At 48.7% G+C, this 25,450-nt stretch overlaps 1 protein-coding gene across 6 annotated transcripts in view; it reads left to right on the top strand.

Moving 5' to 3' along the window:
* Positions 1-25,450, top strand: part of LOC134980629 (mis18-binding protein 1-like) — a 142,888-nt gene that overhangs the window by 5,082 nt on the left and 112,356 nt on the right. For 4 of the 6 annotated variants that reach the window (XM_063947527.1, XM_063947529.1, XM_063947528.1 and 1 more), the window contains exon 2: positions 21,759-22,369. The exons of the other annotated variants lie outside the window; for them this stretch is intronic. In XM_063947527.1, coding sequence (XP_063803597.1) covers positions 21,847-22,369 — 523 coding nt within the window. In that variant the 5' untranslated portion in view covers positions 21,759-21,846. The remainder of the gene's footprint in view (positions 1-21,758; positions 22,370-25,450) is intronic. 6 annotated transcript variants of the gene reach the window in all.

Genomic DNA, 25,450 nt, shown 5'->3' with positions numbered 1-25,450 from the left:
ATGGCAGAAGCTGCCAGGATCCTTCGCTGGGCGGAGAATCACGTAATAGCACTGTCAGCAGTATTCATCCCGGGCGTGGACAACTGGGAAGCAGACTTCCTCAGCAGACACGACCTTCACCCGGGAGAGTGGGGACTTCATCCAGAAGTTTTCCACATGCTATTAAACCGTTGGGTAAAACCAATGGTGGACATGATGGCGTCTCGCCTCAACAAAACACTGGACAGGTATTGCGCCAGGTCAAGAGATCCGCAGGCAATAGCTGTGGACGCGCTGGTAACACCTTGGGTGTACCAGTCGGTATATGTGTTTCCTCTTCTGCCTCTCATACCAAAGGTATTGAGGATTATACGGCAAAGAGGAGTAAGACTAGTGGCTCCGGTTTGGCCAAGAAGGACTTGGTACCCGGAACTTCAAGAGATGGTCACGGACGATCCGTGGCCTCTACCTCTGAGAAGGGACCTGCTGCAGCAGGGTCCCTGTCTTTTTCAAGACTTACCGCGGCTGCGTTTGACGGCATGGCGTTTGAATGCCAGATCCTAAAAGGAAAAGGCATTCCAGAAGAAGTCATTCCTACCTTGATAAAGGCAAGGAAGGAAGTCACCGCGAAGCATTATCACCGTAATTGGCGAAAATATGTTGAGTGGTGCGACCAGCGGAGTGCTCCGATGGAGGAATTTCAACTGGGTCGTTTCCTACATTTCCTGCAATCAGGATTGTCTATGGGTCTCAAATTGGGATCTATTAAGGTTCAAATTTCGGCCCTATCAATATTCTTTCAAAAAAGAATTGGCCTCAGTCCCTGAGGTCCAGATTTTTATCAAAGGAGTACTGCATATACAGCCTCCTGTGGTGCCTAAGGTGGCACCGTGGGATCTAAATGTAGTTTTAGATTTCCTCAAATCCAATTGGTTTGAACCACTAAAGAATGTGGATTTAAAATATCTCACATGGAAAGTGACTATGTTACTGACCCTGGCTTCGGCCGGGAGAGTATCTGAACTGGCGGCTTTATCTTATAAAAGCCTTTATTTAATTTTCCATTCGACATAGGGCAGAGCTGCGGACGCGTCCGCATCTTCTCCCTAAGGTGGTATCAGCGTTTCACCTGAACCAGCCTATTGTAGTGCCTGCGGCTACAGACGACTTGAAGGACTCCAAGTTGTTGAACGTTGTCAGAGCCTTAAAAATATACATTTAAAGGACGGCTGGAGTCAGAAAATCTGACTCGCTGTTTATACTGTATGCACCCAACAAGTTGGGTGCACCTGCTTCTAAGCAGTCGATTGCTCGTTGGATTTGGAACAAAATTCAACTTGTACATTCTGTGGCAGGCCTGCCACAGCCTAAATCTGTTAAGGCCCATTCCACAAGGAAGGTGGGCTCATCTTGGGCGGCTGCCCGAGGGGTCTCGGCATTACAACTCTGCCGAGCAGCTACGTGGTCAGGGGAGAACACGTTTGTAAAATTTTACAAATTTGATACCCTGGCAAAGGAGGACCTGGAGTTCTCTCATTCGGTGCTGCAGAGTCATCCGCACTCTCCCGCCCGTTTGGGAGCTTTGGTATAATCCCCATGGTCCTTTCAGGAACCCCAGCATCCACTTAGGACGATAGAGAAAATAAGAATTTACTTACCGATAATTCTATTTCTCGGAGTCCGTAGTGGATGCTGGGCGCCCATCCCAAGTGCGGATTATCTGCAATACTTGTACATAGTTATTGTTAACTAATTTGGGTTATTGTTTAGGAAGCCATCTTTCAGAGGCTCCTCTGTTATCATACTGTTAACTGGGTTTAGATCACAAGTTGTACGGTGTGATTGGTGTGGCTGGTATGAGTCTTACCCGGGATTCAAAAATCCTCCCTTATTGTGTACGCTCGTCCGGGCACAGTACCTAACTGGAGTCTGGAGGAGGGTCATAGGGGGAGGAGCCAGTACACACCACCTGACCTGTAAAAGCTTTACTTTTGTGCCCTGTCTCCTGCGGAGCCGCTATTCCCCATGGTCCTTTCAGGAACCCCAGCATCCACTACGGACTCCGAGAAATAGAATTATCGGTAAGTAAATTCTTATTTTAAGCATGCATCTTATACCCCTTTCAGACTAGCAGAAATATTTTGGGTTATTGCATGTGAATGCGCAGCAACCAGAGTTTTGCTTATACCGCATTCAGATCTCAAATGCCGGATCCCACCCGGTAAAATAATTGTGTCCTTACCGGGTGGCATCCGGCATTTGCTCCCCTCTGCTGGCTTTCCGACCCGATAATATACCGGGTCTGTTGCCATAGCAGCAGGGGTGGAGGCGGCGCTGGGAGATGAGCTCATCTCCTGCGCCGCCTCTCCCTATGCTGTGAATGGGAACCGTGTCGCATCGACGCGGCTCCCATTCGCACTGCACCTGACCCGGTATTCAACCCGGGTATAATCCTTCTTTTATACCAGGTTCAATTACCGGGTCAGACGGCCCGCTAATTCTTGGAAAGTGCTTTCACATCGCACACTGACCCGTGTCGACACGGCAATATGCCGTGTCGATACCGGGTTATTTGTGCGATGTGAAAGGGGTATTAGTCTGAAATGGGCCAGGAAAAATAACCCAGGTCAAAGGGTTGAACCTGGGGGGGGCAGTCAATTTACTACCGGTCAGGATACCGACGCCGGAATTCTGACACCAGCTGAAATACCATCGGTCGGAGTCCTGACCGCTGGCTGGTTACCCCTTTTGGGTGGTGGTCCACGCTACCACCTGGAGGGCAATAGAACCCTGTGGCGAGTGCAGCGAGCCCACAAGGGGACGCGCTGTGCCCGCTTCCGGCGTCTGTCTCCTGACAGCCGGGATCTTGTACTGATCCCGAACCTGGCACCTACCGGGGTTGCGGTGCTGTGTAAATGGGTAAGCCGGTCTGATGCGCCCTAGGACGCGTTTACAGCATAAGAAGAGCCGATGCTGGGAGATGATCTCCTCTCCAAGTGCCAGCACTGCATATGTGAACGTTGATGTTGCCGGGTCCTGCCTCCAGTCTGACAGGGGTCTTAGCCGGGTCACATTTGAGTTGGAGCCATCTAGAAAAGCCTGGGTGTGACCCGGCAGTTCAATCTGAAAGGTGTATTAGTTCGTTTTTATAGTTGTTTCAATAAATATATCTACTTTTCAAAATCTCCCTGGATTTTCCCCAAAAATGTGGCTTCCATGGGTTCTTAGGGGTATATTCAATTGAAGTCGAAAGCTGCCGTCTGTCGAAAAGACGTCAGTTTTCGACTTTTCTCTAACGTCCTAAGTGGATGCTGGGGACTCCGTCAGGACCATGGGGATAGCGGCTCCGCAGGAGACAGGGCACAAAAATAAAGCTTTAGGATTAGGTGGTGTGTACTGGCTCCTCCCCCTATGACCCTCCTCCAAGCCTCAGTTAGGTTTTTGTGCCCGTCCGAGCAGGGTGCAATCTAGGTGGCTCTCCTAAAGAGCTGCTTAGAAAAAGTTTTTAGGTTTTTTATTTTCAGTGAGTCCTGCTGGCAACAGGCTCACTGCATCGAGGGACTTAGGGGAGAGAATTTCAACTCACTTGCGTGCAGGATGGATTGGATTCTTAGGCTACTGGACACCATTAGCTCCAGAGGGAGTCGGAACACAGGTCTCACCCTGGGGTTCGTCCCGGAGCCGCGCCGCCGACCCCCCTTACAGATGCTGAAGATTGAAGGTCCGGAAACAGGCGGCAGAAGGCTCTTCAGTCTTCATGAAGGTAGCGCACAGCACTGCAGCTGTGCGCCATTGTTGTCACACACTTCACACCAAGCAGTCACGGAGGGTGCAGGGCGCTGCTGGGGGCGCCCTGGGCAGCAATATTTAATACCTTTATGGCAAAAGAATACATCACATATAGCCATTGAGGCTATATGTATGTATTTAACCCATGCCAGATATCTAAAACTCCGGGAGAAAAGCCCGCCGAAATAGGGGGCGGGGCTTATTCTCCTCAGCACACAGCGCCATTTTCCTGCTCAGCTCCGCTGTGAGGAAGGCTCCCAGGACTCTCCCCTGCACTGCACTACAGAAACAGGGTAAAACAGAGAGGGGGGGCATTTTTTGGCGATATTTTGATATATTTAAGCTGCTATAAGGAACAACACTTATATAAGGTTGTTCCCATATATATTATAGCGCTTGGGTGTGTGCTGGCAAACTCTCCCTCTGTCTCCCCAAAGGGCTAGTGGGGTCCTGTCTTCGATAAGAGCATTCCCTGTGTGTCTGCTGTGTGTCGGTACGTGTGTGTCGACATGTATGAGGACGATGTTGGTGTGGAGGCAGAGCAATTGCCGATAATGGTGATGTCACCCCCCAGGGAGTCGACACCGGAATGGATGGCTTTGTTTATGGAATTACGTGATAATGTCAGCACATTACAAAAATCAGTTGACGACATGAGACGGCCGGCAAACCAGTTAGTACCTGCCCAGGCGTCTCAGACACCGTCAGGGGCTGTAAAGCGCCCTTTACCTCAGTCGGTCGACACAGACCCAGACACAAACACTGAATCTAGTGTCGACGGTGATGAAACAAACGTATTTTCAAGTAGGGCCACACGTTATATGATCACGGCAATGAAGGAGGCTTTGCATATCTCTGATACTGCAAGTACCACAAAAAGGGGTATTATGTGGGGGGTGAAAAAACTACCTGTAGTTTTTCCTGAATCAGAGGAATTAAATGATGTATGTGATGAAGCGTGGGTTAACCCAGATAGAAAAGTGCTAATTTCAAAAAAGTTATTAGCATTATACCCTTTCCCGCCAGAGGTTAGGGCGCGCTGGGAAACGCCCCCTAGGGTGGATAAGGCGCTCACACGCTTATCAAAACAAGTGGCGTTACCGTCTCCTGATACGGCCGCCCTCAGGGATCCAGCTGATAGGAGACTGGAAACTACCCTAAAAAGTATATACACACATACTGGTGTTATACTGCGACCAGCCATCGCCTCAGCCTGGATGTGCAGTGCTGGGGTCGTCTGGTTGGATTCCCTGACTGAAAATATTGATACCCTGGATAGGGACAGTATTTTATTGACTATAGAGCAATTAAAGGATGCTTTCCTTTATATGCGAGATGCTCAGAGAGATATTTGCACTCTGGCATCGAGAGTAAATGCGATGTCCATATCTGCCAGAAGGAGTTTATGGACGCGACAGTGGTCAGGTGATGCGGATTCCAAACGACATATGGAAGTATTGCCGTATAAAGGGGAGGAATTATTTGGCGTCGGTCTATCGGATCTGGTGGCCACGGCAACTGCCGGAAAATCCACCTTTTTACCTCAGACCCCCTCCCAACAGAAAAAGACACCGTCTTTTCAGCCGCAGTCCTTTCGGTCCTATAAGAACAAGCGGACAAAAGGACAGTCATATCTGCCTCGGGGCAGAGGAAGGGGTAAGAAAGGGCAGCAAGCAGCCCCTGCCCAGGAACAGAAGCCCTCTCAGGGTTCTGCAAAGCCCTCAGCATGACGCTGGGGCCTTACAAGCGGACTCAGGAGCGGTGGGGGGTCGACTCAAGAATTTCAGCGCACAGTGGGCTTGCTCACAGGTGGACCCCTGGATCCTGCAGGTAGTATCTCAGGGTTACAGGTTGGAATTCGAGAAGTCTCCCCCTCGCAGGTTCCTAAAGTCTGCTTTGCCAACGTCTCCCTCAGACAGGGCGACGGTATTGGAAGCCATTCACAAGCTGTTTTCTCAGCAGGTGATAGTCAAGGTACCCCTCCTACAACAGGGAAAGGGGTATTACTCCACGCTATTTGTGGTACCGAAGCCGGACGGCTCGGTAAGACCTATTCTAAATCTGAAATCTTTGAACCTGTACATACAAAAATTCAAGTTCAAGATGGAGTCACTCAGAGCAGTGATAGCGAATCTGGAAGAAGGGGACTTTATGGTGTCCCTGGACATAAAGGATGCTTACCTGCATGTCCCAATTTGCCCTTCACATCAAGGGTACCTCAGGTTCGTGGTGCAAAACTGTCATTATCAGTTTCAGACGCTGCCGTTTGGATTGTCCACGGCACCTCGGGTCTTTACCAAGGTAATGGCCGAAATGATGATTCTTCTGCGAAGAAGAGGCGTATTAATTATCCCTTACTTGGACGATCTCCTGATAAGGGCAAGGTCCAGAGAACAGCTGGAGGACGGAGTAGCACTAACCCGACTAGTGCTGCAACAACACGGGTGGATTCTGAATTTTCCAAAATCTCAGTTGACCCCGACGACACGTCTGCTGTTCCTGGGAATGATTCTGGACACTGTTCAGAAAAAGGTGTTTCTTCCGGAGGAGAAAGCCAGGGAGTTATCCGAACTTGTCAGGAACCTCCTAAAACCAGGAAAAGTGTCTGTGCATCAATGCACAAGAGTCCTGGGAAAGATGGTGGCTTCTTACGAAGCGATTCCATTCGGCAGATTCCACGCACGAACTTTTCAGTGGGATCTGATGGACAAATGGTCCGGATCACATCTGCAGATGCATCAGCGGATAACCTTATCGCCACGGACAAGGGTGTCTCTTCTGTGGTGGTTGCAGAGTGCTCATCTGTTAGAGGGCCGCAGATTCGGCATACAGGACTGGGTCCTGGTGACCACGGATGCCAGTCTGAGAGGCTGGGGAGCGGTCACACAGGGAAGAAACTTCCAGGGAGTATGGTCAAGCCTGGAGATGTCTCTTCACATAAATATACTGGAGCTAAGAGCGATTTACAATGCTCTAAGTCTGGCAAAACCCCTGCTTCAGGGTCAGCCGGTGTTGATCCAGTCGGACAACATCACGGCAGTCGCCCACGTAAACACAGGGCGGCACAAGAAGCAGGACAGCAATGGCAGAAGCTGCAAGGATTCTTCGCTGGGCGGAAGATCATGTGATAGCACTGTCAGCAGTATTCATTCCGGGAGTGGACAACTGGGAAGCAGACTTCCTCAGCAGACACGATCTACACCCGGGAGAGTGGGGACTTCATCCAGAAGTCTTCCACATGATTGTGAACCGTTGGGAAAAACCAATGGTGGATATGATGGCGTCCCGCCTCAACAAAAAACTGGACAGGTATTGCGCCAGGTCAAGAGACCCTCGGGCAATAGCTGTGGACGCTCTGGTAACACCGTGGGTGTTCCAGTCAGTGTATGTGTTCCCTCCTCTGCCTCTCATACCAAAAGTACTGAGAATTATACGGCAAAAGGGAGTAAGAACGATACTAGTGGCTCCGGATTGGCCAAGAAGAACTTGGTACCCGGAACTTCAAGAGATGCTCACGGAGGATCCGTGGCCTCTACCTCTAAGACGGGACCTGCTTCAGCAGGGACCGTGTCTATTCCAAGACTTACCGCGGCTGCGTTTGACGGCATGGCGGTTGAACGCCGAATTCTAAGGGAAAAAGGCATTCCGGAAGAGGTCATTCCTACACTGGTAAAAGCCAGGAAGGAGGTGACTGCACAACATTATCACCGCATTTGGAGAAAATATGTTGCGTGGTGTGAGGCCAGGAAGGCCCCCACGGAGGAATTTCAACTGGGTCGATTCCTACATTTCCTGCAAACAGGATTGTCTATGGGCCTCAAATTGGGGTCCATTAAGGTTCAAATTTCGGCCCTGTCGATTTTCTTCCAGAAAGAATTGGCTTCAGTTCCTGAAGTCCAGACTTTTGTAAAAGGAGTACTACATATACAGCCCCCGGTTGTGCCCCCAGTGGCACCGTGGGATCTTAATGTAGTCTTGGATTTTCTCAAATCCCATTGGTTTGAGCCGCTCAAATCGGTGGAGTTGAAGTATCTTACATGGAAAGTAACCATGCTACTGGCCCTGGCTTCAGCCAGGAGAGTATCAGAATTGGCGGCTTTATCATATAAGAGCCCATATCTGATTTTCCATACGGACAGGGCAGAACTGCGGACGCGTCCTCATTTCTCTATCGTCCTAGTGGATGCTGGGGTTCCTGAAAGGACCATGGGGAATAGCGGCTCCGCAGGAGACAGGGCACAAAAAGTAAAGCTTTACGATCAGGTGGTGTGTACTGGCTCCTCCCCCTATGACCCTCCTCCAAGCCTCAGTTAGATTTTTGTGCCCGGCCGAGAAGGGTGCAATCTAGGTGGCTCTCCTAAAGAGCTGCTTAGAAAAGTTTAGCTTAGGTTTTTTATTTTACAGTGAGTCCTGCTGGCAACAGGATCACTGCAACGAGGGACTTAGGGGAGAAGAAGTGAACTCACCTGCGTGCAGGATGGATTGGCTTCTTGGCTACTGGACATTAGCTCCAGAGGGACGATCACAGGTACAGCCTGGATGGTCACCGGAGCCTCGCCGCCGGCCCCCTTGCAGATGCTGAAACGAGAAGAGGTCCAGAATCGGCGGCAGAAGACTCCTCAGTCTTCTTAAGGTAGCGCACAGCACTGCAGCTGTGCGCCATTTTCCTCTCAGCACACTTCACACGGCAGTCACTGAGGGTGCAGGGCGCTGGGAGGGGGGCGCCCTGTGAGGCAAATGAAAACCTATTTTGGCTAAAAATACCTCACATATAGCCTCCGGGGGCTATATGGAGATATTTAACCCCTGCCAGAATCCACTAAAGAGCGGGAGACGAGCCCGCCGAAAAAGGGGCGGGGCCTATCTCCTCAGCACACAGCGCCATTTTCCTCACACAGCTCCGCTGGTCAGGAAGGCTCCCAGGCTCTCCCCTGCACTGCACTACAGAAACAGGGTAAAACAAGAGAGGGGGGGCAAAATTGTGGCAAAATTATATTATTAAAGCAGCTATACAGGGAGCACTTATTATAAGGCTATCCCTGTCATATATAGCGCTTTTTGGTGTGTGCTGGCAAACTCTCCCTCTGTCTCCCCAAAGGGCTAGTGGGGTCCTGTCTTCTTTAAGAGCATTCCCTGTGTGTCTGCTGTGGGTCGGTACGTGTGTGTCGACATGTATGAGGACGATATTGGTGTGGAGGCGGAGCAATTGCCAAATATGGGGATGTCACCCCCTAGGGGGTCGACACCAGAATGGATGCCTTTATTTATGGAATTACGGGATAGTGTCAACACGCTAAAGCAGTCGTTTGACGACATGAGACGGCCGGACAATCAATTAGCACCTGTCCAGGCGCCTCAAACACCGTCAGGGGCTGTAAAACGCCCTTTGCCTCAGTCGGTCGACACAGACCCAGACACAGGCACTGATTCCAGTGGCGACGGTGATGAATCAACCGTATTTTCCAGTAGGGCCACACGTTATATGATTTTGGCAATGAAGGAGGCGTTACATATTGCTGATACTACAGGTACCACAAAACAGGGTATTATGTGGGGTGTGAAAAAACTACCTATAGTTTTTCCTGAATCAGATGAATTAAATGAGGTGTGTGATGAAGCGTGGGTTGCCCCCGATAAAAAAATGCTAATTTCAAAGAAGTTATTGGCTTTATACCCTTTCCCGCCAGAGGTTAGGGCGCGCTGGGAAACACCTCCTAGGGTGGACAAGGCGCTCACACGCTTATCAAAACAAGTGGCGTTACCCTCTCCTGAGACGGCCGCACTTAAAGATCCAGCAGATAGGAGGATGGAAAATATCCAAAAAAGTATATACACACATACAGGTGTTATACTACGACCAGCTATAGCGACAGCCTGGATGTGCAGTGCTGGGGTAGCTTGGTCAGAGTCCCTGATTGAAAATATTGATACCCTGGATAGGGACAATGTTTTACTGTCTTTAGAGCAAATAAAGGATGCATTTCTTTATATGCGTGATGCACAGAGGGATATTTGCACACTGGCATCACGGGTAAGTGCTATGTCCATTTCGGCCAGAAGAAGTTTATGGACGCGACAGTGGTCAAGTGATGCGGACTCAAAACGGCATATGGAAGTTTTGCCGTATAAAGGGGAGGAGTTATTTGGTGTCGGTCTATCGGATTTGGTGGCCACGGCTACAGCCGGGAAATCCACCTTTTTACCTCAAGTCACTCCCCAACAGAAAAAGACACCGACTTTTCAACCGCAGCCCTTTCGTTCCTTTAAAAACAAGAGAGCAAAGGGATATTCATATCTGCCACGAGGCAGAGGAAGGGGGAAGAGACTGCAACAGGCAGCTCCTTCCCAGGAACAGAAGCCCTCCCCCGCTTCTACAAAAGCCTCAGCATGACGCTGGGGCTTCTCAAGCGGACTCGGGGGCGGTGGGGGGTCGTCTCAAGAATTTCAGCGCGCAGTGGGCTCACTCGCAGGTAGATCCCTGGATCCTGCAGATAATATCTCAGGGGTACAGGTTGGAACTAGAGACGGATCCACCTCGCCGTTTCCTGAAGTCTGCTTTACCAACGTCCCCCTCCGACAGGGTGACGGTCTTGGAAGCCATTCACAAGCTGTACTCTCAGCGGGTGATAGTCAAGGTACCTCTTTTACAACAAGGAAAGGGGTATTATTCCACTCTATTTGTGGTACCGAAGCCGGATGGCTCGGTAAGACCTATTCTAAATCTGAAATCCTTGAACCTGTACATAAAGAAGTTCAAGATGGAGTCACTCAGAGCAGTGATAGCGAACCTGGAAGAAGGGGACTTTATGGTATCCTTGGACATCAAGGATGCATATCTCCACGTTCCAATTTACCCCTCACACCAGGGGTACCTCAGGTTCGTCGTACAGAACTGTCACTATCAGTTTCAGACGCTGCCGTTTGGATTGTCCACGGCACCTCGGGTCTTTACCAAGGTAATGGCCGAGATGATGATTCTTCTTCGAAGAAAAGGCGTATTAATTATCCCATACTTGGACGATCTCCTAATAAGGGCAAGGTCCAGAGAACAGCTAGAGATGGGATTAGCACTGTCTCAAGAAGTGCTAAAACAGCACGGGTGGATTCTGAATATTCCAAATCCCAGTTAATTCCGACAACACGTCTGCTGTTCCTAGGGATGATTCTGGACACGGTTCAGAAAAAGGTTTTTCTCCCGGAGGAAAAAGCCAAGGAGTTATCCGAACTTGTCAGGAACCTCCTAAAACCAGGAAAGGTGTCTGTACATCAATGCACAAGAAGTCCTGGGAAAAATGGTGGCTTCTTACGAAGCAATTCCATTCGGCAGATTCCACGCAAGAATTTTCCAGAGGGATCTGTTGGACAAATGGTCAGGGTCGCATCTTCAGATGCACCAGCGGATAACCCTGTCTCCAAGGACAAGGGTATCTCTTCTGTGGTGGTTGCAGAGTGCTCATCTATTGGAGGGCCGCAGATTCGGCATACAGGATTGGATCCTGGTGACCACGGACGCCAGCCTGAGAGGCTGGGGAGCAGTCACACAAGGAAGAAACTTCCAGGGCGTGTGGTCGAGCCTGGAAACGTCTCTTCACATAAACATTCTGGAACTAAGAGCAATCTACAATGCTCTAAGCCAGGCAGAACCTCTGCTTCAAGGAAAACCGGTGTTGATCCAGTCGGACAACATCACGGCAGTCGCCCATGTGAACAGACAGGGCGGCACAAGAAGCAGGAGTGCAATGGCAGAAGCTGCAAGGATTCTTCGCTGGGCAGAGAATCATGTGATAGCACTGTCAGCAGTGTTCATCCCGGGAGTGGACAACTGGGAAGCAGACTTCCTCAGCAGACACGACCTTCACCCGGGAGAGTGGGGTCTTCATCCAGAAGTTTTCCACATGCTGGTAACCCGTTGGGAAAGACCAATGGTGGACATGATGGCGTCTCGCCTCAACAAAAAACTGGACAGGTATTGCGCCAGGTCAAGAGATCCGCAGGCAATAGCTGTGGACGCGCTGGTAACGCCTTGGGTGTACCAGTCGGTGTATGTGTTTCCTCCTCTGCCTCTCATACCAAAAGTATTGAAAATTATACGGCAAAGAGGCGTAAGAACGATACTAGTGGTTCCGGATTGGCCAAGAAGGACTTGGTACCCGGAACTTCAAGAGATGATCACGGAAGATCCGTGGCCTCTACCTCTGAGAAGGGACTTGCTTCAGCAGGGTCCCTGTCTGTTTCAAGACTTACCGCGGCTGCGTTTGACGGCATGGCGGTTGAACGCCGGATCCTAAAGGAAAAAGGCATGCCGGAAGAAGTCATTCCTACTTTGATTAAAGCAAGGAAGGAAGTAACCGCGCAACATTATCACCGCATTTGGCGAAAATATGTTGCGTGGTGCGAGGATCGGAGTGCTCCGACGGAGGAATTTCAACTGGGTTGATTCCTACATTTCCTGCAATCAGGATTGTCTATGGGTCTCAAATTGGGATCTATTAAGGTTCAAATTTCGGCCCTGTCGATTTTCTTCCAGAAAGAATTGGCTTCAGTTCCTGAAGTCCAGACTTTTGTTAAGGGAGTGCTGCATATACAGCCCCCTGTGGTGCCTCCAGTGGCACCGTGGGATCTCAATGTTGTTTTGGACTTTCTCAAATCTCATTGGTTTGAACCACTAAAAACTGTGGATTTGAAATATCTCACATGGAAAGTGACCATGCTACTAGCCCTGGCTTCGGCCAGGAGAGTGTCAGAACTGGCAGCTTTATCTTACAAAAGCCCATATCTGATTTTCCATTCGGACAGGGCAGAACTGCGGACTCGTCCGCATTTTCTCCCTAAGGTGGTGTCAGCATTTCATCTGAACCAGCCTATTGTAGTGCCTGCGGCTACAAGCGACTTGGAGGACTCCAAGTTGTTGGACGTTGTCAGAGCTTTAAAAATATACATTTCAAGGACAGCTGAAGTCAGGAAATCTGACTCACTGTTTATACTATATGCTCCCAACAAGTTGGGCGCTCCTGCGTCTAAGCAGACTATTGCTCGCTGGATTTGTAGTACGATTCAGCTTGCACATTCTGTGGCAGGCCTGCCACAGCCAAAATCGGTAAAAGCCCACTCCACAAGGAAGGTGGGTTCTTCTTGGGCGGCTGCCCGAGGGGTCTCGGCATTACAACTCTGCCGAGCGGCTACGTGGTCGGGGGAGAACACGTTTGTAAAATTCTACAAATTTGATACCCTGGCTAAGGAGGACCTGGAGTTCTCTCATTCGGTGCTGCAGAGTCATCCGCACTCTCCCGCCCGTTTGGGAGCTTTGGTATAATCCCCATGGTCCTTTCAGGAACCCCAGCATCCACTAGGACGATAGAGAAAATAAGAATTTACTTACCGATAATTCTATTTCTCGGAGTCCGTAGTGGATGCTGGGCGCCCATCCCAAGTGCGGATTATCTGCAATAATTGTACATAGTTATTGTTACCTAATTCGGGTTATTGTTGTAGGGAGCCATCTTTCAGAGGCTCCTCTGTTATCATACTGTTAACTGGGTTTAGATCACAGGTTGTACGGTGTGATTGGTGTGGCTGGTATGAGTCTTACCCGGGATTCATAAATCCTTCCTTATTGTGTACGCTCGTCCGGGCACAGTATCCTAACTGAGGCTTGGAGGAGGGTCATAGGGGGAGGAGCCAGTACACACCACCTGATCGTAAAGCTTTACTTTTTGTGCCCTGTCTCCTGCGGAGCCGCTATTCCCCATGGTCCTTTCAGGAACCCCAGCATCCACTACGGACTCCGAGAAATAGAATTATCGGTAAGTAAATTCTTATTTTTCTGCCTAAGGTGGTGTCAGCGTTTCACCTGAACCAGCCTATTGTGGTGCCTGCGGCTACTAACGATTTGGAGGATTCCAAGTTGTTGGACGTGGTCCGGGCATTGAAAATATATATTTCAAGAACGGCGGGAGTCAGAAAGTCTGACTCACTGTTTATATTGTATGCACCCAACAAGATGGGTGCTCCTGCTTCTAAGCAGACGATTGCTCGTTGGATTTGTAGCACAATTCAACTTGCACATTCTGTGGCAGGCTTGCCACAACCTAAATCTGTCAAGGCCCATTCCACAAGGAAAGTGGGCTCATCCTGGGTGGCTGCCCGGGGGGTCTCGGCATTACAACTCTGCCGAGCTGCTACTTGGTCAGGGGCAAACACGTTTGCAAAATTCTACAAATTTGATACCCTGGCTGAGGAGGACCTTGAGTTCTCTCATTCGGTGCTGCAGAGTCATCCGCACTCTCCCGCCCGTTTGGGAGCTTTGGTATAATCCCCATGGTCCTGACGGAGTCCCCAGCATCCACTTAGGACGTTAGAGAAAATAAGAATTTACTTACCGATAATTCTATTTCTCGTAGTCCGTAGTGGATGCTGGGCGCCCATCCCAAGTGCGGATTGTCTGCAATACTTGTACATAGTTATTGTTACAAACAAATTCGGGTTGTTATTGTTGTAAGCCGTCTGTTCAGAGGCTCCTACGTTTGTCATACTGTTAACTGGGTTCAGATCACAAGTTATACGGTGTGATTGGTGTGGCTGGTATGAGTCTTACCCGGGATTCAATATCCTTCCTTATTGTGTACGCTCATCCGGGCACAGTATCCTAACTGAGGCTTGAAGGAGGGTCATAGGGGGAGGAGCCAGTACACACCACCTAATCCTAAAGCTTTATTTTTGTGCCCTGTCTCCTGCGGAGCCGCTATCCCCATGGTCCTGACGGAGTACCCAGCATCCACTACGGACTACGAGAAATAGAATTATCGGTAAGTAAATTCTTATTTTTAAGGTCGATTCGTGATTGGACTTATTCAATATAACCCAAACTCTTTCGACAAGTCAATGAATTCGACTTGTCGAAAAGCACGTGGAACGGCGGAATAGCTGCCGATCCACGTGCTTGTGTCGAAAACATCTCAGTCCGACATAAAAAAATGTTGGACTGAGAAGTGGGACCCAGAGGAGGAGAGGGGGGAGAGCCGCAGGCATATAGGGGAGATCAGCGCTGCAGCAGGATGTCACACAGCCGCGCCGCTCACGGCAGCTTCCACCCGGCTCCAGCAAGTGAGGTCACGCTTGCTGGAGCCGGGTAGACACTACCGTGAGGTCAGGCGGCTGTGTGACATCCTCCTGCATCGCTACTGTAGCGCTGATCTCCGTATGCTGGCGGCTGTCCCCGCAGCTCGCACCCCTTCTCCTCCTCTTGAGATGAGATTGAATAGGGGTTGTCGGATCCATTCCGACAAATGCATGTCTGAATGGATCCGACGCTAATTGAATATACCCCTTAGTATATTATGTCTTCATGAGGATGTTACAGTAGGGATGGTTATCGTAAACATGGGGGAGATCCAGTTACATGAAAATTTAGCTACTGTGCCAAGTGCCTGGGAGCTATTCATTTACTTTCTGTGACGGCCAACGTTTGCTGTGGTAATGCCCTGGGAAACCTGTGTACAGCTGCAGCTTCTAGGCAAAGTGTCAGGCAGGATTTGGCAGTCAGGATGAAACTAGGCCGGAAGCCTTACTTAACGCCAACTTCTGCTCTCACCTCTGGAGGGTGGGAGCAGAAATCTGTAATTAGGCCAGCTTTGGGTCTACGGAAAGTCATTGGGCTCAATTCAGTTGACAGCGAACTGAATAGCAATGGGAAGGAGGTCCCGCCGCTATTCAGTTCAGTGCGCTGTTTACTCAGACTAGTTTTTGTATCCAACATGATTTCTCTAACGTCCTAGTGGATGCTGGGGACTCCGTAAGGGCCATGGGGAATAGACGGGCTCTGCAGGAGACATGGGCACTTCAAGAAAGAATTTAGATTCTGGTGTGCTCTGGCTCCTCCCTCTATGTCCCTCCTCCAGACCTCAGTTTGAGACTGTGCCCGGACGAGCTGGGTGCTGTTCAGTGAGCTCTCCTGAGCTTGCTGAGAGAAAGTATTTTGTTAGGTGTTTTATTTTCAGGGAGCTCTGCTGGCAACAGACTCCCTGCATCGTGGGACAGAGGGGAGAGAAGCAGCCCTACTCTCTGAAGCTAGGTCCTGCTTCTTAGGCTACTGGACACCATTAGCTCCAGAGGGGTCGTACACAGGATCTCACCCTCGTCGTCCGATCCCAGAGCCGCGCCGCCGCCCCCCTCGCAGAGCCGGAAGACAGAAGCTGGGTGAGTATGAGAAGCAAGAAGACTTCGAAATCGGCGGCAGAAGACTCCGTTCTTCACTGAGGTAACGCACAGCACTGCAGCTGTGCGCCATTGCTCCCACACACCTCACATACTCCGGTCACTGTAAGGGCGCAGGGGGGGCGCCCTGGGCAGCATATGGACCTCATTTGGCAAAAGTACACACATATACAGTTGGGCACTGTATTTATGTATGAGCCCCTGCCAAGAAAATGTATATTTAAGCGGGACAGAAGCCTGCCGTCAAGGGGGCGGGGCTTCTTCCTCAGCACTCACCTGCACCATTTTTTCTCCACAGCTCCGCTGAGAGGGAAGCTCCCCAGGCTCTCCCCTGCAGATACACGGTAGAAGAGGGTAAAAAGAGAGGGGAGGCACATAATTAGGCGCAAAAATCTATATAAACAGCAGCTACTGGGTTAACATTAAGTTACTGTGTTATTCCTGGGTTTATAGCGCTGGGGTGTGTGCTGGCATACTCTCTCTCTGTCTCTCCAAAGGGCCTTGTGGGGGAATTGTCTTCAGATGAGCATTCCCTGAGGGTGTGGTGTGTCGGTACGTGTGTGTCGACATGTCTGAGGTAAAAGGCTCTCCTAAGGAGGAGATGGAGCAAATGTGTGTGTGAGTGGTGTCTCCGTCGACAACGCCGACACCTGTTTGGATATGTGAAATTAAGTGCTAAGGTAAATTTATTGCACAAAAGATTAGAGAACAGACAGGGAATCTACCCATGTCTGTCCCTATGTCGCAGAGACCTTCAGAGAGTCTCTCAATGCTCACTATCCAAAATAATAGAGACTGATATCGACACGGAGTCTGACTCGTGTCGACTACGATAATGCAAAGTTACAGCCAAAATGGCAGGAAAGTATGCAATATATGATTATTGTAATGACGCATCTGTCCCTGACACAAGGGTACACATGTTAAGGGGAAGAAAGCTGAGGTAAATTTCCCTCCTCTCATGAAGAAAAAGAGCGGGAATCTCCAGACAAGAGACTGCAGTTTCCCACAAAGAATTCTCAGGGAGTATCCTTTCCCTACTAGGGCCAGGATACGATGGGAATCTTCCCCTAGGGTGTCACGTTTGCCCAAAAGGTAGCGCTGACTTAACAACTATCCTCAGGGATCCTGCAGATAGCATGCAGTAAAAGTACTTTGAAGTTTATTTAGCAGCGTGGACAGATACCTTATCAGCAGAGATTGAGACCCTAGTATGTATATATGTATAGATAGATAGAGATATATATATATATATATATCTCTATCTATCTCTATCTCTATCTCTCTCTCTAAGATGCCCAAAGAGACATTAGTCTATTGGGTTCTAGAGTCAACGCTATGTCGATTTCTGCTTGACGTGTCCTGTGGAACATGCAATGGACAGGTGATGCCGACTTAAGAGGCATATAGAAGGTTTACCTTACAAGGCTAAGGATTGTGTGGAGAAGGGATCTCGGACCTGGTCTCCACAGCTATAGCTGGTAATTCTGATCTTTTGCCTTATATTCCAGCACAGCCTAGGAAAGCACAACATTATCAAATGCAGTCCTTTCGATCACAAAGAAACAAGAAAGTCCGATGTGCGTCCTTTCTTGGCAGGGGCAGAGGAAAGAAGCTGCACAACACAGCTAGTTCCCAGGAACCGAAGTCTTCCCCGGCTTCTACAAGATCCACCGCATGTCGCTGGGGCTCCACAGGCGGAGCTAGGCCCGGTGGGGGCACGTCTTCGAAATTTCAGCCACAAGTGGGTTCACTCCCTGTTGGATCCCTGGGGAATAGATATTGTGTCTCAGGGATACAAGCTGGACTTCGAGGACATGCCCCCTCACCGACAGCCCTGCCGGCTTCCCCCCACGAGAGGGAAATAGTGTTAACTGCAATTCACAAATTGTATCTTCAACAGGTGGTGGTCAAGGTTCCCCTCCTTCAACAAGGAGGGGGTTATTATTCGACCATGTTTGTAGTACCGAAACCGGACGGTTCGGTCAGACCCATATTGAATTTAAAATCCCTGAACATATACCTGAAAGGGTTCAAGTTCAAGATGGAATCGCTGAGAGCGGTAGTCGCAAGCCTGGAAGGGGGGGATTTTATGGTGTCTCTGCATACCTTCATGTCCCCATTTATCCACCTCATCAGGCGTACCTCAGATTTGTGGTACAGGATTGTCATTACCAATTTCAGACGTTGCCGTTTGGTCTCTCCACGCCACGAGAATATTTACCAAGGTAATGGCGGAAATGATGGTACTCCTGCGGAAGCAAGGGGTCGCAATTATCCCACACTTGGACGATCTCCTTATAAAAGCGGGATCAAGAGAGCAGTTGCTGATCAGCGTAGCACTTTCTCTGGAAGTGTAACGGCAACACGGCTGGATTCTAAATATTCCAAAGTCGCAGTTGGTTCCTACTGCTCGTCTGCCTTTCCTAGGCATGATTCTAGACACAGACCAGAAAAGGGTTTATCTCCCGATAGAGAGCTCAGGAGCTCATGACACTGCTCAGGAACCTATTAAAACCAAAACAGGTGTCAGTGCATCACTGCACTCGAGTCCTTGGAAGGATGGTGGCATCATACGAGGCCATTCCCTTCGGCAGGTTCCATGCGAGGACCTTTCAATGGGACTTACTGGACAAGTGGTCCGGATCACATCTTCAGATGCATCGGTTAATCACCCTATCCCCCAGGGCCGGGGTGTCTCTCCTGTGGTGGCTGCAGAGTGCTCACCTTCTCGAGGGCCGCCGATTCGGCATTCAGGACTGGGTCCTGGTGACCACGGATGCAAGCCTCCGAGGGTGGGGAGCAGTCACACAGAGAAGAAATTTCCAAGGTCTGTGGTCAAGTCAGGAGACTTGCCTTCACATCAACATCCTGGAACTAAGGGCCGTATACAACGCCCTACGTCAAGCGGAGACCCTGCTTCGCGACCAACCGGTTCTGATTCAGTCAGACACCATCACCGCAGTGGCTCATGTAAACCGACAAGGCGGCACAAGGAGCAGGGTAGCGATGGCGGAAGCCACCAGAATTCTTCGCTGGGCGGAAAATCACGTTAGCGCACTGTCAGCAGTGTTCATCCCGGGAGTGGACAACTGGCAAGCAGACTTCCTCAGCAGACACGACCTCCACCCGGGAGAGTGGGGACTTCATCAGGAAGTCTTCGCACAGACTGCAAGTCGGTGGGTACTGCCACAGGTGGACATGATGGCATCTCGCCTCAACAAAAAACTACAGAGGTATTGCGCCAGGTCAAGAGACCCTCAGGCGATAGCTGTAGACACCCGGGTGACACCGTGGGTGTTCCAGTCGGTCTATGTAATTCCTCCTCATCCTCTCATACCCGAGGTGCTGAGAATAATAAGAAAAAGAGGAGTGAGAACGATTCTCATTGTTCCAGATTGGCCATGAAGGACTTGGTATCCAGATCTGCAAGAAATGCTCACAGAGGACCCGTGGCCTCTTCCTCTAAGACAGGACTTGTTGCAACAGGGACCCTGTCTGTTCCAAGACTTACCGCGGCTGTGTTTGACGGCATGGCGGTTGAACGCCGGATCCTAGTGGAGAAAGGCATTCCGGAGGAGGTCATTCCTACGCTGATAAAGGCTAGGAAGGACGTGACAGCTCAACATTACCACCGTATATGGCGAAAATATGTTGCTTGGTGTGAGGCCAGGAATGCCCCTATGGAGGAATTCCAGCTGGGCCGTTTCCTTCACTTCCTACAGTCAGGAGTGAATTTGGGCCTAAAATTGGGGTCCATTAAGGTCCAGATTTCGGCCCTAATCATTTTCTTTCAAAAGGAGTTGACTTCTCTACCTGAAGTTCAGACGTTTGTAAAGGGAGTGCTGCATATTCAGCCCCCTTTTGTGCCTCCAGTGGCACCATGGGATCTTAACGTGGTGTTGAGTTTCCTGAAATCCCACTGGTTTGAACCACTCAAAACGGTGGAGTTGAAATATCTCACGTGGAAGGTGGTCATGCTATTAGCCTTGGCTTCGGCTAGGCGTGTGTCAGAGTTGGCGGCTTTGTCACATAAAAGCCCCTATCTGGTTTTCCATGCGGATAGAGCAGAATTGCGGACCCGTCCACAATTTCTGCCGAAAGTGGTTTCATCCTTTCATATAAACCAACCTATTGTGGTGCCTGTGGCTACTACGGACTTGGAGGATTCCGAGTTGCTTGATGTAGTCAGGGCTTTGAAGGTTTATGTAGCCAGAACGGCTAGGGTCAGGAAAACAGAGTCTTTGTTTATCCTGTATGCTTCCAACAAGCTTGGTGCTCCTGCTTCAAAGCAGACTATTGCTCGCTGGATCTGTAACACTATTCAGCAGGCTCATTCGGCGGCTGGATTGCCGCTGCCAAAATCAGTTAAGGCCCATTCCACTAGGAAGGTGGGCCCTTCTTGGGTGGCTGCCCGAGGGGTCTCGGCATTACAACTTTGCCGAGCGGCTACTTGGTCAGGTTCAAACACTTTTGCAAAGTTCTACAAGTTTGATACCCTGGCCGAGGAGGACCTTGTGTTTGCTCAATCGGTGCTGCAGAGTCATCCGCACTCTCCCGCCCGTTTAGGAGCTTTGGTATAATCCCCATGGTCCTTACGGAGTCCCCAGCATCCACTAGGACGTTGGAGAAAATAAGATTTTACTTACCGGTAAATCTATTTCTCGTAGTCCGTAGTGGATGCTGGTCGCCCGTCCCAAGTGCGGACTTCTTCTGCAATGCTTGTATATAGTTATTGCTTAAATAAGGGTTATGTTATGGTTGCATCAGGGTTGACCTGTTGCTCTGTTGTTGTTCACACTGTTGACTGGGTATGTTTATCTCAAGTTATACGGTGTGATTGGTGTGGCTGGTATGAATCTTGCCCTGGATTACCAAAATCCTTTCCTTGTACTGTCAGCTCTTCCGGGCACAGTTTCTCTAACTGAGGTCTGGAGGAGGGACATAGAGGGAGGAGCCAGAGCACACCAGAATCTAAATTCTTTCTTGAAGTGCCCATGTCTCCTGCGGAGCCAGTCTATTCCCCATGGTCCTTACGGAGTCCCCAGCATCCACTACGGACTACGAGAAATAGATTTACCGGTAAGTAAAATCTTATTTTTATTTAACATTATTTTCTTAAAATCATTTTTAAATTATTATATTTAAATAAATTTTTTTTTTTTAAATTCTTTTTTTAGAAAAAATATTTTGTAAAATATATATATATATATATATATATATATATATATATATATTTATTATTATTATTATTATTATTATTATTATTATTATTATTTTTTTTTATTTTTTTTCTTCAAACATTGGAACATAACCATCATAATATCTCAAGTTTGGGTTTTCCAGCGGCTGCTCATGTGAGCAGCCCCTAAGTACACACTGGAAGGGGGATCATTTTACATTTCCCCAGTGGCTGCTAATGCCTACAGCCACTAGGTGAGAGGCCCTGCCGTGCTGACCGATCAGCAGTGACTGACAGCTCAGCAGACACTGGGGGAGGGTGCTGTGAGGCTTCTCTGAGAACAGCAGCTGCAGGAAGATTCCCTTCCTGCAGCCGCACACACTATCTGAGAGCTTGCTTTGTTTACGACCAAGTCAGGTAACGCACACAGCCTGGGTGTGGTCGCAAATGATGTGACCACCCCAAGCAAGTGGCTAAATACACTTCTGAACCTGCAAACTAACTCTTCAGTAGAGAAATTTGAAGTCTACAGTAGCTGCAGCAATATAAATTGTGCATTGCCTAATAACCAATTACCACTTTCTGTCTTGTCCAGATTACAATGCAGTGAATACCTGTAATGGTATGATCTTTTTCAATGTTCCACGCTAACAGAAAGCAAAGCCATTTGCACGGAACAAAGGATGAAGAAACACAGATCTGTTCCAGTTGCTCCTGGCCACAACTTGCGGTCACTTTCCGTTTGTTTGGATGACATTTCCCCAAATACTTTGACTTCCGTCAAAAATTTAGAGAAACTGGCTTGGCAGCAAAAGTCCAAACCAAGAGCTTGGACAGATAGACATGATTTACCAAACCTCTGTGTCGCCAGGGCAGGTATTAATCTGCAAATAAATACAGCCAAACTGGCAACTTCATGTCTAGCGAATGGTGACGTGTTCCATGACGCAAAGAACAGTGACACGCCAGATGAATTGTTTAAGAAAGTGAAGAAGTTGATGGTTCTGGGTGTTCTTTCTAAAACTGGCAATGAAAGAGACCAGACCACTGATGATGTAAACCGTCCCCAGGATACCTGCTCCGCTCATTCCTTTAATCTACGTCTAGATGCTGAGCAACCAGGGAGCCGTCCAGTCCGTGTAGACCAACAGCAACAAGGGGCAAAAATTCAGGGTGCACAGTCAAGCTTGGACAAGTTCCACAAAGGTGAGGTAACCTTGTGTTTTACAGTGAAACACTTTGTGATAATACTTCAGTCGTAACTACATTTTGCCAATCTTGTGTATGGCTAGCATAGGTGTGGGTTGAGGGCTCTTTTCTAATTGTTTGCAGAACTGGTGCCGTGGATTATAGAAAAAGGACAGAAGAATGAAGAACGTCTTATCCTGTTCTTTCTATATTCTGTGGTACCTCCTATAGCGTGTCTTGTACATTTTATTTGGTTTATCCCTGTATACTGAAAACCTGTTAAATATTGTATTGCAAACCTGATGGGTTTGTCTGGCATAATTTGTCTTTCAATGCTCTGTAGCAGGAAACCGTGCTGTGAAGGTGGTGCTTCTGTCTGGTCAGACGTGGTGTAACAGGCTTGCTGTGCAGGAGTGCATTATGTTAGTTGGTTTTACAGTAGGGTAGAGGAATTTTGTATTATTTTAAGATTCTTGTCCTGCGTCCTAAAGATGTGCATATAGCATTTTATTGGTGACACTGATCTACAATTGATGCCCCAGAAACGCCATGCTCAGAATTCTGGAAAGCCAAATTTAGTGGTCAATTCAATTAGGAGGTGAGTTGCTTTTGCAATGGCGTGGAAGCTCTGGCAAAAACCGTTTTAATGGCATAACAAAGAGTTGCTGTCACTGATGGTGTTTTATGAGGATACTGTAGAGTTTACGAATCCTGCCTCAAAAATCGGGCAATTATCAGGGCTGGATATATCCAATTCTTTGTCCTTTTTAAAAAAAAAAAAAAAATTATTTTATTTTGTGGTCAATGAGGGGATTTTTTTTTTTTTTTTTATTTTTTTTTTTTTTAGCACCAGTGTTCGCAAAAACTCAATATATCGCGTATCTTACCCCATAATTGCCGGTGGGGACTCTGAAATAAAAAAACGCTTGGTCCCTCAGGATGCGCTCTGACCAATTGGCAGCGCTGTCCTGTGCTGTCACTCCGTTCCGTTCTCCAACTGCAGAGAAAGGGGGACACTATGGAGCTTGTGATCTCACTCCCTTCCCTCTCCCTCCGCTCCGCATAGTGGACCCTGATCCTCTTTGGGCTGTGGCGTCAGCCGCCTATACTTATAGGGACCGCGCTGGTAATAAAATAACTGAGGTAACTAGTGGCACCTCGGGAACATGTCTTCTGGCGCACTGCCATTGCTATGACAGCGTCAAAGCAGCCGCCGGGAGAGGAAGGATCCCGGTCTTTATGGTGGTGAAGCTGTCCCCGACCTCCGCTGCATGATGGCAGATTACCTGATCAGCGGGGACACCTGCTATGTACTGGATGATCGGCTCTCAGAGCAGCAGCTCATTTGGGCTGCAGATGGACACACCAGAATGTGAGTGACCCTGAGCCCTCTGCTCAATGAGGGGACGCTGCCTTCTGTCTGCTAAGAAGGTTCCGTTAGACTCCCAGGAGGGACAGCCATTAGGAGTTGTGGTACCAAAAGTCCCTGCATGATGTGCCAGCGGGGGTTCAGTAGGAAAAGGTGGCGCACAGGTGCCTGACATTCAAAATACCTACGTTGGGATCCCACTCATGAATAAGCTGACAGGGGTGAGTAAGGGGTGTTCTACCCTTTGCCCTACCCCCCTAACCCTAATCATCCCTACCCGCAGCCTAACCCTAACCTTCCCCTTAGTGTGCTTAAGTCTAAACCCCGCCTACTTGGCTTACCTCTTCAGCGCCGCTGTGTCTGGACATTTTGGCATCCCGGCTGACTGGATTCTGACGCCGGGGATGTATACCTATTCAGGATGCTAGGGTTGGCATTCCAAGTGGTGTCAGGATTCTGACTGACAGGATCCCGACAGCCAGGATACTGATTGCATACTGCCAGCGAGGGATGATTGGACCATAAGTCCCAGCACGACATGCCATGAGACCATAAGTCCCAGCATTATATGCCGCCCTCTGTGATGATACAATAAGTGTCGGCCTCTAGGAGTTTTATGTTCAGATCTGAAGTTATTGGTTTACTATTAATGGATAAATTCCAATCTTCTCCTAATATAAGAAGCTGTCTGTTTAATGACATTATTAACTGTAATTATGTTTTCTGTAGTGGGGTCAAGTGAAAGGTCTAGAAATAAAGGAAAACGTGTTGTTTTTTTGTTTTGTTTTGTTTTTTGTGTTTTTTTTTTTTTTTTTTCTTTCTAAATCTGATCAGTGTATTGTATACTGGTCAGTGTAGAAATGGCCATGAATAAACAGATTATAAATTGGCCTTCCTTTACTATATGTACCACATTGAGGTCAATTCAGTTCTGTGCGGATTGAATAGCGCTAGGAGGCAGCTCCCGCAGTTATTCAATTCTGCGCAATACTGTCCCCGACTAGAGTATTTCTTCTCGCACTCCCAAAACTTGGTCCACAATGCTGTTTTGTGACGTGATGCCGTGCAAATAGCATTGCTCAGAGGCAGTTTAGTCGGAGAATGCCCGTTCTCACGACTAGACACCCTGATTATTCCAGGGACGTTCTCCGACTTAGCATTGCACTAAATTAAATAACCCCGGGCGCTTGCTCCCGGCGCTATTCATTCTGCACAGAATTGAATTGACCCCATTGTATCCTACATTAGGCGGGAGAGCGTCTTACACTGAATTCCCTACCACTTTGTTGATCTATATAGCATGGGTCCACTTGGCACAATTTAGTGGTATTAATAAATGTAACATTATACAGCAGAAACTTAATGCATCTGTGAGCTCTTGGTAAGTTTTTTTTATATGTCTAGTATAATGGGGATCTGATGGGCATTTTAGGGTTATGCAGAGTGATCTAATGCCAGGACACATGGAGAGTCTGAGGTGTATTAAAATGGCATGTAGAGAGGTCTGATGGTCAAAGCGATTTAACAATAAATTATGATGGAACCCAAAAACAATGAAGTGGGACCCCAAATTGTAAATATGATTGGTCCCTGGGACCCACATAATTTTCTTCACAGCGCGATCACTGAGCACCCATAAGTAATAGGCATTTGATGGGAGCTATTCTGTTTTGCGGATGCCCATTATTTCTACTCTCAGCAGCCTGAGATAGCGAGCAGAAGGCCACCAA

The sequence above is a fragment of the Pseudophryne corroboree genome, chromosome 12, assembly GCF_028390025.1.
Source record: "Pseudophryne corroboree isolate aPseCor3 chromosome 12, aPseCor3.hap2, whole genome shotgun sequence".
NCBI classification, from domain to species: Eukaryota; Metazoa; Chordata; class Amphibia; order Anura; family Myobatrachidae; genus Pseudophryne; species Pseudophryne corroboree.
Note: the sequence above shows the minus strand (reverse complement) of the source record. Positions and strands in the feature narration are given on the sequence as shown.